At 50.3% G+C, this 16,515-nt stretch overlaps 1 protein-coding gene across 1 annotated transcript; it reads left to right on the forward strand.

Moving 5' to 3' along the window:
- Positions 1-14,422: 14,422 nt before the first annotated feature.
- On the forward strand, positions 14,423-15,796 carry COL26b_007099 (uncharacterized protein; the record flags this gene model as incomplete). Its single annotated transcript, XM_053179903.1, has 1 exon — positions 14,423-15,796. The coding sequence occupies one exon, from the start codon at positions 14,423-14,425 to the stop codon at positions 15,794-15,796; it is 1,374 nt and encodes a 457-aa protein (XP_053036111.1).
- Positions 15,797-16,515: the final 719 nt, after the last annotated feature.

A 16,515-nucleotide genomic window follows, 5' to 3' on the forward strand; every position in this document is an offset into this window, starting at 1 on the left:
AAGCGAGATGTCAGCCATCTGATTCGATGTGCTGCACATAGGGGAGATTGCGGTGCCAAATGTTTACTGGAAATACTTTGGATTTGAAATGTTGAAACCTGAGACCCCATCTGGGTGGTTCTGGCTTACACTCTTCTCACGGTCCGTACTTGAAACCGACGAACTCTCAGCCGCCATGTAACCCGGTCTGTTCGGGAGCAAGTGCAAAACTGGTAGCCTCTTCATCTGCCTCTCTGATTCAGCGGCTACCTCCATCTGCGTCAGCTCTAACCTCCTCTTTCTAAGCGCCTTGATAATGTGCCAGGCTGAATGGTGCTTTTTAGATCTAATGTCATAGACCAATTCCGAAAATCTTTCGGGACTGTCCTGATCTGTGTGAGCATGCTTCTGCAAATCACTCAATCGGCTAATGAAATCTAGCTCCACGATTCCGGACGATTTCGGCAATGGATTAGGCTGCTTCAAGACCCACCAAAATCCGAAGCCTGTCAACATCACTACAGAGCAGCCGGCACCTATGAACACCAGTACTGTCCAAGGCTGACTGACGAACCTCTTGATCGAGCGCCCGCCCGTGGCGGTTGTGAGGAGTTCGGGTGGAAAGGTTCGTTTATCTGCGGGAAGTGCAAGCGTATAGTTTGCGTACTGCATAGCTGTTATGGCAAACTGCAATGGAACTGAGAGAAAGTTTTGAAGCAGCTCCACGTGCATCTCGTTGTCCGGTAAGAACTCGGTATAGGTACGATACTTCCATGCCATTCTTGCAATTGTAATGTTGATTGACTCAAGGTCAAGCTGGCTCGAAAGGGGTCTCGGTACAAAGATTCTGTTCCAGATGAGGTCCATGTCAGGCACTGACATCTTGACTCTGACGGGTTCAGAGATGGGCTCTGCGTGCTGAATTGACAAGTCCTTCTGGCTATAAGTTGTCGTCGCGTTCTGTCGATAAGCGGTAAAAAGCGTTTTTGACACCAGCGGCGCTCGAGTCCATGATAGTTGCGTTGCGCAGGCTCTTGTGAATTGAAAGAAGCTCGGACACGCCCGCCAGCCTATTGGTTTGTTAACCTCTTTTGGAGAATTTTGACGGAAATTGTACTTTTACCAGCTGCAACTGAATCTCCAAATTGCTTCTTACACATCTGCAATGCATCTCCCAACGGCGTCTGATATACGTTGCAATCCTCCTCAATATCAAATTCGAACCCGTCAGCTACAGGCTCAAACCTGGCCACCATACCAGGTGCACCCTGAATCATTATCGACTCCGTATTGTTGAACAGACCACCTTTGAGGATGGTGCTGTTAAGAAGGGGTCCCACTTTGCGAGCTATCTCCATGCCGCCTGGCAGAAAAGAGACCGAACAGTCTTCAGTGCAGCCTTTCATCTTCCAAGTTGTTGCATATCGTGGGTAATTCAGCAGTTGCTGTGTCCATGTATCGAAGAAACCGTCGAGATAGGCCGTCGAAATGAGGCCCAAGATTGACACGTCAGGAGGAATGTTACCAGCATATACGTCGACCGTTACGCCTTGCTTGATGAAGTAATCTTCAAAGCTGTTTTGAACTATTGCCGATCAGTTCAAACTTCAAAGTTGGTTGGAAGATTTCGCATGACGGGCGGGAAATACACTTAAGGACTGAACCAAGTCCCAAACCCATGAAAGGCAATGCAAGTCTTCCAAGGTTAGCGCTCTGAATTGCTCCAAGGGGCACATATCTCACCTTATCACACCCCAATTGCTCCTGAACCTTCCCTTGAAGATGAACTTCATGGTAGAAAACCAATCAGTTGCTGGACTGAGTTGAAAGAAGCTAGACGCCGATGCCCCATCCACGCGTCCTGATCTAGAGGCAAGTGACCACCGCAATGCATCGGAGAGACTAAGAACAACATATGCCAACAGCATGGCATATAGTTGGGAGAGTAGTGACAAGAGAAGGTTGGGGAAGAAGCATCGAAGGTCCATGAGCCGATAACGGGATTGCCCTCGAAGAGAACGTGTTAGATAAATAGCGAGTACACGACGGTGAATATGAGGCTTGTGATCCATGCCGTGAGAGCAAGCCCAATAGGACGGCAATTTTCCTTCAGGCTCCTATCTGTCACTGGTCTTGACGGCGACGCGTAAGCAGTCTCTCCAGCTGCGTTGAGGAAGTCGGGGTTGGATGGGACCGGCTGGTGGGATGGGAAGTGAAGATCCAGGGGGATCCTACGATCAGGGTCGAATATGAACGAGATCTCTTCAAGCTCGGAAGAGTAATCGCTCTTCGTCATTGTGAATAGCGAACGAGCGTGGTTCTGTCAAACTCCGACGCCAGCCATCGACAAGTTTCAATGAGCCTCGAGCAACAGCTAGTAACATGAAGTGAATGGCGCGACGAGTGGACAAAACTCCGCCAAGATAACGGGGGCTGACATTGATATGAACGGCGACATGGTGAGACAGACACAGGTGCTCGCTACATCTGCATTCCTCTAATGGCGCATTAGCTTTGGCTTGATTGCAAGATGATTACTGGCCAGGAATGGTGGGTGGCTTTCTGGTAACGACGATGACTGGTGGAAGTGAGCCAAGATTGCTGCTTGTAGTCGTGATTGCCTTTTAGATTGCAATCAAGAACCTCCAAGCCCCCTACCTGGACGTCGGGTAGCTTGCTGGGGACGATCTGGAACCACCCGCGACCCAGACGGGCGCCCCCACAAGGGCCAAAAACACTAACCAATCATGATATGAAATATACACTTTGCGATCCTCAGACGTCTCCTGCCCCTGTTGTGGGAGGACAGGTGCCTGCACAGTGCTGACGGAGCTGAAAAGCATGGTGCGGGGTCCCTGGTTCCCGGTGAAGGTCACGATGGCAAGGGTCTAACATTGCTTTTTTCCTTCCAGCAGCCCGATCGAAACTTGGCCTGTCTTTGCGATGTTTCGTTTCTTCAAGACTGAAATCGTCACCAATGACAGAAATGGCATACCAAAAAATACTTAAGCCAAAATCAAGCTTCCAACTAAGGACGATATCCGCCCGCCACGATCGTGACTACGGCGGTTGTGGCTGCGCATGTTCCTCGGGTGGTGTAGCCAGGACACGAAGAGCGACAACCACCAGATGTGGCGTTTTTAGTCCATGCAGCGTGACCAGAACCACATACACGCCCATGCGCACAGCCTCGAGTACGTTGCATTTGAATTGATTGACAAGCCAGGCCTGATGTCCGGTTGTAAGATCGGGCTCGTGTTGAGCCGGTTGGTCGCTTGCTGCAGTGGCGGCATGCCAATGAGTGACCCTGCCCATTTCCTTGCAACTCCATGCCGAGTATTTGATCTAAGCTATCGTTATCGCTAAAAGATTGGCAAAGCCTCTGCAGAAAGGAAATGACTTTGTTATGCATTGAATGTCACTATCAATGCAGTCCCATGCCAACCAGACAGTGGAGGACCGCTTGATCCGCTAGTTATCAACACGACCACAACTGGTCATGATATATTTCTGACTGATCATCGAGAATTCGGGCCTAACTTCATATATAGTGAATGATTCAATATTATTCATATTTCTTAGTTGTCAGCCTTTCCAATACTGCACGCCTACAATTCTTGAGTAGTAAAACGCGTGGAAGCTTGTTGGATTCAAGAGTTGCATCTGCGCTGGGGAAGTTGCGTTAGCGACAATACTTTTTATGCATGACCACTAGCATTGCTCTGTTTTCTAGGCTTGAGTCTTGAAGCAATGAATCTTACTTAATCGATGATCTGAACAGGCCAGCGAGGTGAGACTTGGGGTACAGTTGCTCCAGGCTTTTACTGATATATGGCTATCATAGAACAGGGCGAAACCCGGCCTCTCCCGATCAAGTCCTTTTGCGACGCCAAACTCTCATGGTCACGTGTGGACTTGTATGTGTTACTGTACATTTAGCATTTAAAGTAACTTGGTAAGGTCATCGTCAATAGAATGAAGACGACCCATTATTAGGGCTTGGAAGGGCTCTGTTGACTGCAGTTCCGAACGCTCTACAGGTCGCATCTATTAATTGTGGAAGGAATAGGTGTAATCGAATTTGGAAGTGAACTGCAACACTGCGAGGGAAATTGAGAGCTCGCGAAGGAACCAACAAGACTGCGGATAGACGCCAAGGCGGGCAATCGGCACATATATCGGTCTTCCTTGTTGCTTTTCGTCACTGCGCCGCAATTTAGCACCCTTCATACCTTTTCTCTTCGTCACAATTACCCCATGTGCTGCCTTTTTCTTCCGATACTGCCCTTGACTGAACACGCCACCGATGGACATCGTCGTCCCAAATCATTGATTCTATCCCAATGCGTTTACTCCCCTCGGTCAAATGGTTCCTCGCGGGCTTCCACGCAGCTGTAGCTGTCGCTGCGAATTCGGGAATTGTCGAGGTCGACCCGGTATTTCCGCACAACGACACCTACGCTCCGACAGCCTTGTTCCCTATTGTCTTCGCCATCCGGAACTCAAGCCTCGCGCAGTTCGTCAACCCTTACATCGAAGTAAGAGTTCGGAATTCAAGCGATCGGTTCGACACATATGTCACTCACGACTACGACCTTCGACAGGCGAATTTCTCGAGCAGCGACCCTTACTTTGAGAGTCGTGGCTTCTGAAGATTTAAAAAAGAAGGTAGTTACACAATAGTGTGGACCGTCAGGCAGCAAAGCTGCCTCGCGGATGAGTCCAGCCTGGCAAATTACCACACTAAGGATGTAATCTCAAACAATACGATACGACTCATTACGTTCACCATCAAGAACGCCGCCCAGGAAGTCGATCTTGTATCTGCGACGAATAAAGACAACGTCTGCCTCAGCACGCAAGGCGTCGCCATCAACATCACCGATACCGTCGAGGGCCTGCTCGGGAGGAAGTGGTGGGGTGTCGGTGATACTTGCGCGGTAGTGGCATCTCCTACTCCTACCGCGAACCCTTGCGAGATCAAGCTCGATTCGGCCACTGCGGCGAGGATATCCGCGTCAGTAACAGCTGCGGCGTGCCAACTTTCAAATCCGATCATTGATTGCCCCACCGAAAATGAGGAAAAGAATAATGCTCAACATTTGGCTGTTGGAGCCATGTCCTTGGTAGCAGTCGCATTAGGGGCGTTTGGTTTTCTTCTGATCTGAGATGCATCTGGCGAGGCCTTAAGTCGCGCGAGGAGATTGGGGCAGTAGTATACTCCAAGATGGTCTTTACCATTGGTCGTGAATCTTTCCATACTGGTCACAGTTGCTCTATGGACAGCTTGCCATGAGGTCAGAATCAACTCCAACGAGAATTCCATAGCCAGGTACGAGGCGTGACCAAAGATAGTCGAACGAATCAAGATTCTAGAGTGTCTAATTAGGTATCATCTTGAAACAGCTTCTCCCAGAATCATCTCCTCAAGAGATGGTCGCTGTGATCCCGTCGGGCATCCAACTCTGTGACTGTAACATGCTGAGCCTGTATCTCAGCAGTCTCTGGCTTCGGCAACTCCGTCCAGAGCTCATGCTTCGGCGTAAATCCTTCATAAAGCTCCGTCCTTGTCAGTTTGGAATGCAATTCTCCTGGGAGCACAGCCTGATAATATGTTCTATTGCCGGGCTGATCTCTGAACTCTGCAACCGTTGCCACTTGGTCCCGCTTGCGCTTTCTTAGGAACCAAAAGGCTGCTGCGACTAAGGCACAGCCTAGGATCGCTCCTACAACGGCGCCAGCAATCACAGCGATAGAAAGAGTTTTCTGGCTTCCTTCATCGAGACTACTGTCGCTGGCTTTGTTATCTCCATCTCCAGTAGAGGAGCTGTTAGAGGTTGCAGTTCTCATGAATAGGTTCTGTACTGTCTCAGAGGACCATGCGACGGAGGTTAGACCCCTGTTGAAGGTGAGCATGGGTTGAAAGTATCGGGGGAAGAATCAAGTTTACCCTTTCGCATACCAGTCTTGAATTGTGTTTGCGGTTTCGTAGTCTTTGGCTTCCGCGTCATAATCCGTCTTCCATGTCCAGTCGGTCATGTCAAACAACCCGAGGCCATTCGGCCAGGGGTCCGCTCCTGACCAGGCTGTCTTCCCGTCGGTGCCTCCGACGGAAAGCATCTGACGACGGCCAACTACAGTGCACGTATGGAATCGCCGCGTGTTCTTGGATTCGTACGGTACTTGACTCCATACAAAACCCGGGAGGCTAAGAACGAAGACGTCATCGAACGTTGAACCGCTATCAGTGTTGGTACCTCCAAATACGAAGCTGCTGAAAGTTAGCCAAGGCTTGTGTGGAAGCGTAGATTCGCATACATCTCGTAAGTTCCGTTTTTCCCCGTGGCGCCAACATAGCAGAATCCCCTTCGTGCGGTTGGGGGCGTGCCCGTCGTCTTCTGCCAGTGCCAGTCCTTCGTGATAGGGTCGTAGAAAGTCAGGTTGCTGAAGTCCATCCACCCATTCGGCGTCTTCTGACTCGGATCAAGTGTGAACGTCACGCCTCCCATGACGACAATTAGACCATTGCTTCCAAATGTTGGGATGTAGACCGCTCCGCCACCAACTATAGTGCCATATGCTGAGAATGCCGAAAAGTTTGGCGTCGTGTCATTGCTCCAAACCTTGGTCGTCATGCTGTATGATATAACCCCAGGAACTGGCTGCGACGCGGGATTCGAATTCGTCCAGCCCGATGCGATACCTCCAAACCAGAATGCTGTGTCGCCTGTGCTCACGTATGCGCCCTCCTCGCACCTCTTCAGCTCCCCGAAGAATGATGGATTCGCGGGCGACTCTGTCAACCACTCGCCGCCGCCTTTGCCATCCGCCTCAAATTTCCATGATTTTGGTCCATCAATCTTTCCCCCGTACGGCAAATGTCCGCCCCAGATGTAAAACGCATTCATGCCTTCATTTTTCCACATGGCCTGCCCGTCCATCCCAGTGGTGGGTTTGTCAATGATTCGTATCGTAACATTCGAAGATGACCAGGAGGTAGAGAGATCGATCGAGAGTGTGGAGTTTACTGAGTTGCCTTCGAGTGAGTGGCGGGCCGCTCGCTATCGAATGATAAAGACCTACCGGCATTTGATGCCCTGTTCTTGATGGGGGTGCCATCAGCCCCGAGTTGTGACACCTCCCCGCCGTCTATGTATGCATAATGCCCGAGAGTTGTAACTGGGAAAGTTTGGGTCAGCTTTAGCTCGCGGAACACTACGAGAAATGAGTTCACCTCTGGCCATTCCCCTGCGAAGAAAAAGTTCTTTAGAGGGAGCTGCTGATAGCGCCGAGTCCGACTGCGCGCTCGCGGGGGCAGGGATATACGACACAAGCCCGAATATCACGACGGAAAGCAGTGACCTAAACATTGTGGGAGTCGAGCGAAAGAAGCAAACATAAACAATAGCAGAGAAGCACCAGAAAGGACAACAACTTCGCCAGAACTCCTGCTAAGACGCCTTGACCAGAAATGCCATCTGGACCAAACTTTGAGATAAGATGGGGGGGCGTTCATTCTTGAATGGCAAATGCTCTCAAGTGTGCGACAGCGTCAGCCCCTCCTGATTGTCATCCGCTCTCGTCCGTTTGCGCTCCCTGCGTTACCACAAGCTCCAAGACGCTAAGAGGGTAAGCGACTGCTAGCCCATCGAATTGCCCCTAATTCTGGTGCTTGGACAGGGGCGCATGTTTTCTTACCCAAGCCAAGAAGAAGAATACCGATACGCTGCCTAAGCTTCCCAAAGACTTTCCCAAAGACTTTCCCAAAGACATTCACTGCTTTAAATTTCGAGGTCCTTCGCGGAATTGTGAACACCGCTGTCCATTCGAACGAACCCGCTGCGGTCACCGCCCACTTGTGAGTGCGAAAAACACGACGAAGTTGAACAGCCTGACCCCCCTACGGTTACAGAGGAGTGCAGCGGCCACGGGAAGAGAGCACAGGCAGCAGCCTAAATTTAAAACGACTTTAGGCTTGTGCTTCAGCGTGATGGCAGCCATTGGCAGCAAATCGATAAAGGGGCTGATTCAGGGGCTATGCCCTGCGAGCTAAATCATCCGCGTCGACTTTTATTGGACAGGTCTCTTAGGAACATGCAATGTCTCCCGTCTTGGCGGTAAGCACTACCATGGTTCGCGACACGATGCTTCTGTGTACGAACAAGCCAATGTAAATCTATTCCTATTACAAGGTCTCTTCTAGCATGTAGACTTACGGACATATGCTGGGGCGATTAACATGGGGCTTTAGCAATTACATATCTGAATGTTGATATTGGCCAAAGATTGATGCGCACGCAAATGATGACATGCAGGGCGGAATCCTAGAACCAGGCGCAACCACGGGGAATCTTTGCAGGTTTGTTCGGTTTGACTGGCTAGATATTCCGGAGAGAGAGGCCGCGACATCATGCAACTTCAACGACGAGCATTCTAAAGCATTTCAATTCAAACGACTCTGCTGATTAAGCACCCGCCCTGGCCAGTTATGGTTTTGAGTCCCTTCAATGTTGCGAAAGAGAGTTTCACGGATGATGTGTCGGCCCTATTCGTCCACCTGACCATTGAAGCAAGCCATTTCAAGGCAATTTAATTGTGCAAAACAAGACTGAGTGTCATCAATCTCAACAGGCCAAGCTGTGTTAGAGGCAAGGCGAAGACACTGCACAAAATGACACGTAAAAGAAATTCGAATAGCTCCGGACAGTTTGATATCGAGTCTGGTTTTCTCCCTCCTCTTCAGAAATGAGGAAAAGTGAGACTTCGTCACTATATGGACTAATTCAGGAAAGGCTACATGTTGGTGCCAGCGTCCTGGACATTGATAGATAACAACAGTAGAGTTCAGCTCTTCTGCCCCTACTACAACAGCACAATTTGCTCATTACTGTGACAAGCTAGCTTCAGTGATGCCTGGCTTCACGATGGATTCGAAAACGACTAAGAATACATCACTAAACTCGTCCCGAAGACGACGGATCCCATCGAGGTGAGGAGATTTACAATAACCTAGAACGCATTGTTGACGCATCCCAATAATTGTCTTCCGAACGTTCTCATCGCAACGTGAATTCAGGCTAGATAATCGCCAATGGCTCTTCTTGTTTGATCATGCTCTACTTGTGTGAAGACTCGGTCTGGGCATGTATTCCATGCTAGGTAGAAAAACCTGTATCCAAGTCAAGCGATGGATTTACCGCCGGACCTGCCACAGTACGTAAACTGGAAGACATGTCTCTGTATGAATTCGGCAGTGCAGGTAGACGCGCTGGGAGGATCTTGCTTCTGGTGGTTTGATTGGCCCGAAAGTAGTCCGCGAGATGATGCCTCTTTTCTGTTCCATATGACATTGGATGGGACGGGGAGATAACGGACAACGGCATCCGAAGGAAAATAAGGTTCGGGTGTGGGGAAGTAACCGCATGACGTCTCCCACCGGCTGGGACACCGGAAAGATCTACCCACAATACGATCAGGTGCTTCGGATTCCTGGAAGAGTGATCGCAAATGAATGCGAAAGTGTTTGATGGGTCTTACTCTATCTCGGCGGGCCGAGGTCCGCAATTGTAGAGCCGATGGGATAACATAGCCCCTTGACGTTCGGCGACACGGAGACCGATAGCGAAAAGAGACATCTGAAGCAGGAATGGCTTGTTACATAGCCTTGTTCATTTATCAGACGCGGGTTTGAGACGAACTATGAGACGAACTGGGAGCCTTGCTCCGCCTAATAAGGTTTCCGACAACGTAGTTACTAAATCCATTGTTGATCATGGACGGAGCTCAATGACTTGAAATGACTCGGTTGCCCATCGCAAATGACTCGATGGTCCAACAGCAGTTAATTTGGGAGTTAATGGGAATGATGATCTGCAGCGCAAGGCGAAGTCCCACAACTAACTAATCGACCAGACTGCAGGAGACAAGAACCTATGCGGAGGACCACGGAGTAGCCCGAAGTCCACTGAAGTGTTACAGTTGATCATCTCGTTATAAATACCAGAGACTCGCCAAGGGAGAACTACAGCTATTAGACAACTCCAACTACGTCCTTCCTTCTCCTTTCCATATTTCACACTCAACTTCACCACCCCAAATCAGACATCATGAGATTCACGCAAGCATTCGTCGCCGCTTCTATGGCCCTCGGCGTCATGGCCGGCTGCAGATTCGCTCCCGAAGTCTGCAAGTCAGACGTCGGCCCCATCTCTCGCGGACTCACTGATGGCTGGGTCTGCGATCTCCCGGAAGATCTCCCTTGTCAAACTACGTGTGAGATCACTGGTGAAAGACAGCGATCTGAGCCCGGTGTTGTCGGAATGGAGACGATGAAGTGCTGCAAGCCCAGCCCGAACTGTGAGTCGTTCATAAGCTCAACACATCAACAGCAGAGACATGAACTAATATTACTGCCATAGGTTAAACTCGCTTCATGCCATCAAATGTCACTAAAGGGCTCCGGCCTTAGGAGGGCCAATATTATCCCTTACGATTGTACCAAAATTGGGGATAAACGCACATCATGCAGGGGCAGAGATTCGATGAAGAGCACGGCCTCACATTCCATACCACAAAAGGCGCTGATAATCTACAATTGAAAACTTTCAACCGCTTCTTGCTCTTGGCTCTCGTGGACGACAATTTGATGCACTTCATTCATTACAATCCGCTGCAAGTGCAAGAAATCTTCTGAAGACCCTACCTGTGTACATGGATGCACTAACTCTTGCATCATCTGTCGCGCCCTCGTACCCAACTAGGCTAGAGAGGTGCAGCTTTGTAATCCTGGTGCATAGTTCATGTCAGAAACCCTGGTCGGTGACAGATTCTTGAGCTCACCCCTTATCTGAAGGGAAGCGCAATTGCAACATAACTGTGCCTGTATCTGATTAGCGATCTGTCTTTCAAACGAACCAGCAACATAATGACGTAACCCGTCCACGCAGAAAGACCTAACTAGGAGCAGTCGCGTCAATGGGCTCTTCGTGAAGACCAAAGTTGGAATTGCGCCCTTCAATTCAGTTGATAGCCGCCATTCGCCAGTGCACCAACTGCTTGGGTAAATACCGATGCATTTCGGTCTTCGGAGCAGGGGGCTGACATACTATAGACTACACGACAACATCTTCCGCATCAGCCGGATCCGGCAAAAACTTTTTGTTCTGTCAGTTGGTGGAGTGTTAGGCCCAAGGCCATTGCTTCTGCAGGGTTAACTGCCAACTCGGTTCTAACAAAGGGTTGCAGCTGGGCCCGGGACATTCACCGCGCATCCAATGCTCACAGCTTACTTTGAACTCAAGCATCCCTCTATTCTGGGCGCTTAGCTCCAAAAACGATGCGCGAATAAACCTGGACAAATTCATTTCAGCGGTAGAACAGTCGGCAGCTGAATTTAATGCTCAATGCATGAAATTCTTTGCCACGTAGATCCTCCTGTTTGTTCAGTCGTGGAACGTAACCATGACATTGGGCGTCCATAGCAAAGAACCATCCATTACCAAAAGAAAAAGGGAGATAGCAAGGAATACACTGCCTCTTGACTTCTGCCTCCGCAGGTGGCTCGTGGCATTCATTCGCCGTAAGCTAGTAGGGCTGGTGACGATTACCCTTTGTGTCGAAGTTACTTTTTCTCATGGTAACAATGCTAGAGAACTACATGTTTGACTTGATCAGAATATTGCACGGTAGATTGATGAAGTTGACTTTGTATAAAAGAGGGAGACTCGAGTCTCTCTATCAGTGTTGCAGACCTACATATTAAAAATCATAGAACCATTCCAACCAGCCAAAGTTACTACACATCTTGCATCGCACAAGCTATCCGCATCAGGCCGCCATACTCGAAATGGATGATAAGAAACTCTCTGAAATGAACGCCGAAGGCCGTTCCAAGCTAGATGACGCTCGCAAACGCCTCAGAAGACTTGACGACCCCGAGTGGCACAACTTGCTTCTTCCGGCCCGACTTGCCCCGGTCCCTATCTGCGACACATTCGCTCCCTACCGCCCGTTTCCCTCCAAGCTCAAGTTTTACCCTGGCATGGACTTCAATCTTCTGACGCAAGTCGGTGTTGCTCACCTTGGCGACAAAACAAACCACAAGATGTTTGCAGTCTCAGGTTACAAGCTTGAATCAGGCAGCAAGTATGACGGTCGCCCCAGATGGATTCTTCACAATGGTCCCAACAGCAGCGACCCTGCCCTGGCTATGATATCCGAGATACCTGAGTGGGGAAAGGATGATGGGGAGGGCGTCCTCACATTCCCGTCGACGGAGCCTTTGGGTGGAAGTAGCGTTCCGAGCGACACGAGCTATGCGCCTGGAGACACAGAACTTATGTGGGCGTCGCGGAAACGCTCTATCCCCAAAACCCAAAGTTATACTTTGATGATTCCGCTTCTGGAAAATGGCGAAATGAGAAGCAGCTGCTGTGTTTGGACGCGGTTGCCGGAAGAAGAGTGGGGCGAGATCAACAACGGCTTTTCTCTTCGAGTCATGCAAGGGAAGTATATCGAAGATCCCCTGTGCACGATGCGAATGACGATCCCTCTCAAGCCTTGGAAGTCTCCTTTCAAACTTGAGCTGACCGACAAAAATGATCATGGAGACAAGTGGCCTGTAATGGCAGTTATTTCAGCAATCAGAGCGTGGGAACTTTGAATCATTCTTTGGGGCCGTGCTGTTGATTTTGGCCGTGAGATCGGTCGTAATACCGAACGAGCATTTTTCAACATGATATTGTAGATGGTGCAGCAGAGATCTGACTGTTCAGTTCGATCAAGACACTATTAAAGCCTCACTTTTCCATCTTCCTTAGAGCTATGAGTCATCAAAACAACAGCGTTCCTAGATCCAGAAGCAAATAGGCCAATTAATTGACATTCTCGATGAGAAGATCTGAGGCCCTTAAGTTGAACGGCCATGAATTTCAATGCACCTGTATGTCTACCGTAATTGAGGGGTTGGAATGGAGATACGTAGGATGATCTTTTGTTATCAAGCGAATTATCATCATACCAGGTTCCGTCGTACCCCGAGACTATTCGAGGTTTTGACGATATTGACTGGCGGTTTATGTGAACACTTGTCAACCTCGTCGTCAAATGTTGATGCAGTAAACTACTTAGTCTCATATCTGCCAAGAGGTGTCTGCTGTCAGTTGACAGAGACTTATCAGACAGACCTCGGGCTTAACGTGTCTTGGCTAAAATGCTTTCAGCCTTCTTGGCAACTTGGCATAGCTCGCAGCTTCGCCGTGATAACAGCGAGCAATGACTCCTCCAAACTTGAGTTGCATTTCATGGCTTCGAACGTGATGTCATTTTCTCTTTCAACTTTCTGTGGGCCTGTGATTTTCGCCATCCACGATTGCCCACATCCATCTTTTCCCACCTTCCACTTTTCAAGCTTGTTTCCCCGAGTCAAACCCACTCAATTACCTCATCTCCATCTTGAAACAAATATGTTTTCTTTCAAGGGGCCGACGCTAAAACCGAGATTTCCGCCGCTATTCCATATTTCGATGAGTGGTTCCTGGCTAGGAAAGGACCCGGGATCGGGGTCGCCCACACAAAGGCGGCCCGAAGGATCCGCGATGCCCAGAGCCCGCCGACGCCTTCGAAGCCCCTTTCCCGCAGAGTTTCATCCACCTCGATGCGGCCGACTCGTACAATGGCGGCAAAATCGTGCTATCCGACTCGCTGTTGTTGGGCGCCATTGCCGTCAACACACAAATCACCGTTGACGCGTGGCCGTCACCGGAACGACCCCTCATCACCTGCACTAGCGTCATTTAGACCAACTGAGACAAAGCCAGCAGCTGAGAGACTAGATCCCCCGCTACGTTAGCTAGCTCGATGATTCCAGGTCCCGACCAACAAAGGCAGCTCTTCGAAATCCAAATACGGAATGGGCGCACTATGCATTGTTCTATATGGAGTAATATTATGGCGCCACCTGAAATGCCGCTACCCGCAGCGTCAGCACAGCGAGCGCAAGAGTTCCTGATGGCGCAGTAATGTCAGTCGAGTGTCCTTTCCTTTGACACTTCGCATCACTAACGGGTGGAGAGGATGAAAATTCGGACTCACCGTTCACCAAACGCTTTGACTGGCAACCTGAGCTACGGATTGACGGCCCACGTAACTGGGAGCGCTCAGAGTAATACGATGCCGTACTCGGCTTTGTTGTGCCGAGAGACGCGACAAAGGGCACCCGTCAACTCAACTCCACTTGATGTACGTGATATCGGTGGAAGATCAAGCATAGACGTTTGCTTATAAGGACCGCATCGATCCCGAAGATCGTGAGTTTCTTTCCTCTTCATCCCATCAGCTTCAATCATTTCCCGCCTCGGGCATTTCAGTCTTTTAACCACACTCTCTTTACCAACACTCTTTGGTATTACGAGCCTCCCACAGGTCTTTAGTAACATTTTTCAAAATGCTCTACCCTCTCGCTCTCGTTGCCCTCGCGGGTCTTAGCTCTGCTTCGCCCACTGTCCAACCCATCGACTTCGATGCCGTCGTGGCTGCTGCCACTCCCACACTTGTTGGCCCTCCCGCCACTGCCACCGGTCAAACCGACGTCTACAACGCCGTAGCTGCCTCTTCGTCTGCTGCCGGTGCTGTTACTGGTGTTGCTTCTGCCAGTGCCACCGCCTCTGTCGGTGCCCGCAACCTTGAGGCTCTTGAGGCTCGCAGCCTCGAGAAGCGTACTTACTGTTTCCTCTGGTTCTGCTGGGGAGCCCCTGCCTCCACTACTTCTGCCAAGGCTGCCACTTCCACGTCTTGCACTACCTCTACCACCGCCAAGGCTGTTGTCACCACCACTTCGGCCACTCCCGTGATTACATCGGCCGCTTCGACCATCACCGTCCCTTCTAGCTGCACCCCCATCAGCTGGACCAACACCTTCGCGTTTACTACCGCGACTGGCTGTGCTGCGCCCTTCGAAGTCGGCACCTACTGCGGATTCATCAACCCTGAGGACCCTTGCGCCCCTCAGCCTGCCGGCAGCGGTCCTCAGGTCCAGCCTGACACCGCCAGCGCCTTCCAGGCCTACGCTCCTTTCCACTCCATGGCCTCGAACGCTCCTACTCCCAGCGGATACGCTCAGACCTTCAAGGACCTCGGTGCCTCTGTCAACGCCAACAGCTACCTCGGCCTGTACACTCTCACCTCCTACGACGTTGCTCAGTGCGCTGCTTACTGCGACAAGACCGACCTTTGCACTGGTATCAACATCTACATTGAGCGTGACCCCTCTATCAACCCCGACAAGTGCTCTTGCCAGAACCCTTCGTCCATCACCAACTACAAGTGCACTCTCTGGGGATCTGGCGTTGACAGCGCTGCCGCCACCAACACTGGTCAGACTCGTGACAGCTTCCAGGTCGTCATTGCCGGCTCCAACGGTTACCAGAAGACCAACAACACCACTCCTGCTACTCCTTCCGGCTGGACCAACCCCCAGAGCTGCGGTGGTGTCACTCACAGCCACCCTTCCACCTGCATTGGCCAGAAGTTCTTCCCTGGTCCCTTCGACGTCAGCGTTTGCGCCGCTTACGCTGCTTCTCAGAACACTGTCAACTACAAGTCTCTTGGTCTGTCCTCTTGGGCTGCCTGGTTGGGCTACAGCCCCCTGAAGTGCAACTTCTTCAACGCCTTCATGATCAAGCAGAACGGTGTTGCCAAGGGTACCTACTGCAGTCTCTTCTCCCAGCAGTACAGCCCCTCTGCTGCCTCTTACAGCCCTGGTGTGTCTGGAAGCATCAGCTGGAGCGTTGAGAGCAGCTGGAGTTTCTGCTCTGCTTAAGAGCTTTCTCTCTTTCAATATTCTTATCTCCCGTCGAGCATGACAAGACACATCGGCGATTATTGTTTAATGGTTTACCTTTGTAATTTATTATAGAATTTGTCGCGACCAAAATAGACGTTCCTTACCTGATTTAAATCCATTGCATCAACCCTCAATCGTGTCTTTCGCTGGTGAGCTATAAAATAGCTTTCTTCGCTCAATAGCGAGGTACACGAACCTTGTCAAGATCCGGCGCATCCATCCCATCTACCCTCGAGATTGAAACATTGTTCTTCCCAGGTAACAAATTGCAATGCAAGGTACTGTTACCCGCAGTATCGGTACCGTTACTCGCTGTAGGCAGGAAAGCAATGATTTGCTCATTGCCATTACATGTGACCGCCGCATACCGCTGCTGAGCTCCACCAACAGCATGCGTCAATACAATCGTCACTTTCGTGGCTGATCGTGCGTCCAACCCCGAAAACTCAACGCTTCCCAGGTTAGTCACCGACTTCCCGTTACTACATCCAATGCAGCTTCTGTCTAAGGCACCGTCGTCAAGCTGAGCCGTTTCGGCCTCATATTCTCTGTACTCTGGGGCTTCTCTCCAACTTTCTGTTTTGGCATCAAGTATCCAACTATCTCTCCACTTCAGGGAGACATTGGTCTCTTTGATCTCGAGGGGTAGCCAGATGTATGTACTGCGCAGCAAATTGTTGCTCTGCCACCGGTCG

Source organism: Colletotrichum chrysophilum (genome assembly GCF_026319265.1).
Source record: "Colletotrichum chrysophilum strain AFK26 chromosome Unknown scaffold_56, whole genome shotgun sequence".
Taxonomy (NCBI): domain Eukaryota; kingdom Fungi; phylum Ascomycota; class Sordariomycetes; order Glomerellales; family Glomerellaceae; genus Colletotrichum; species Colletotrichum chrysophilum.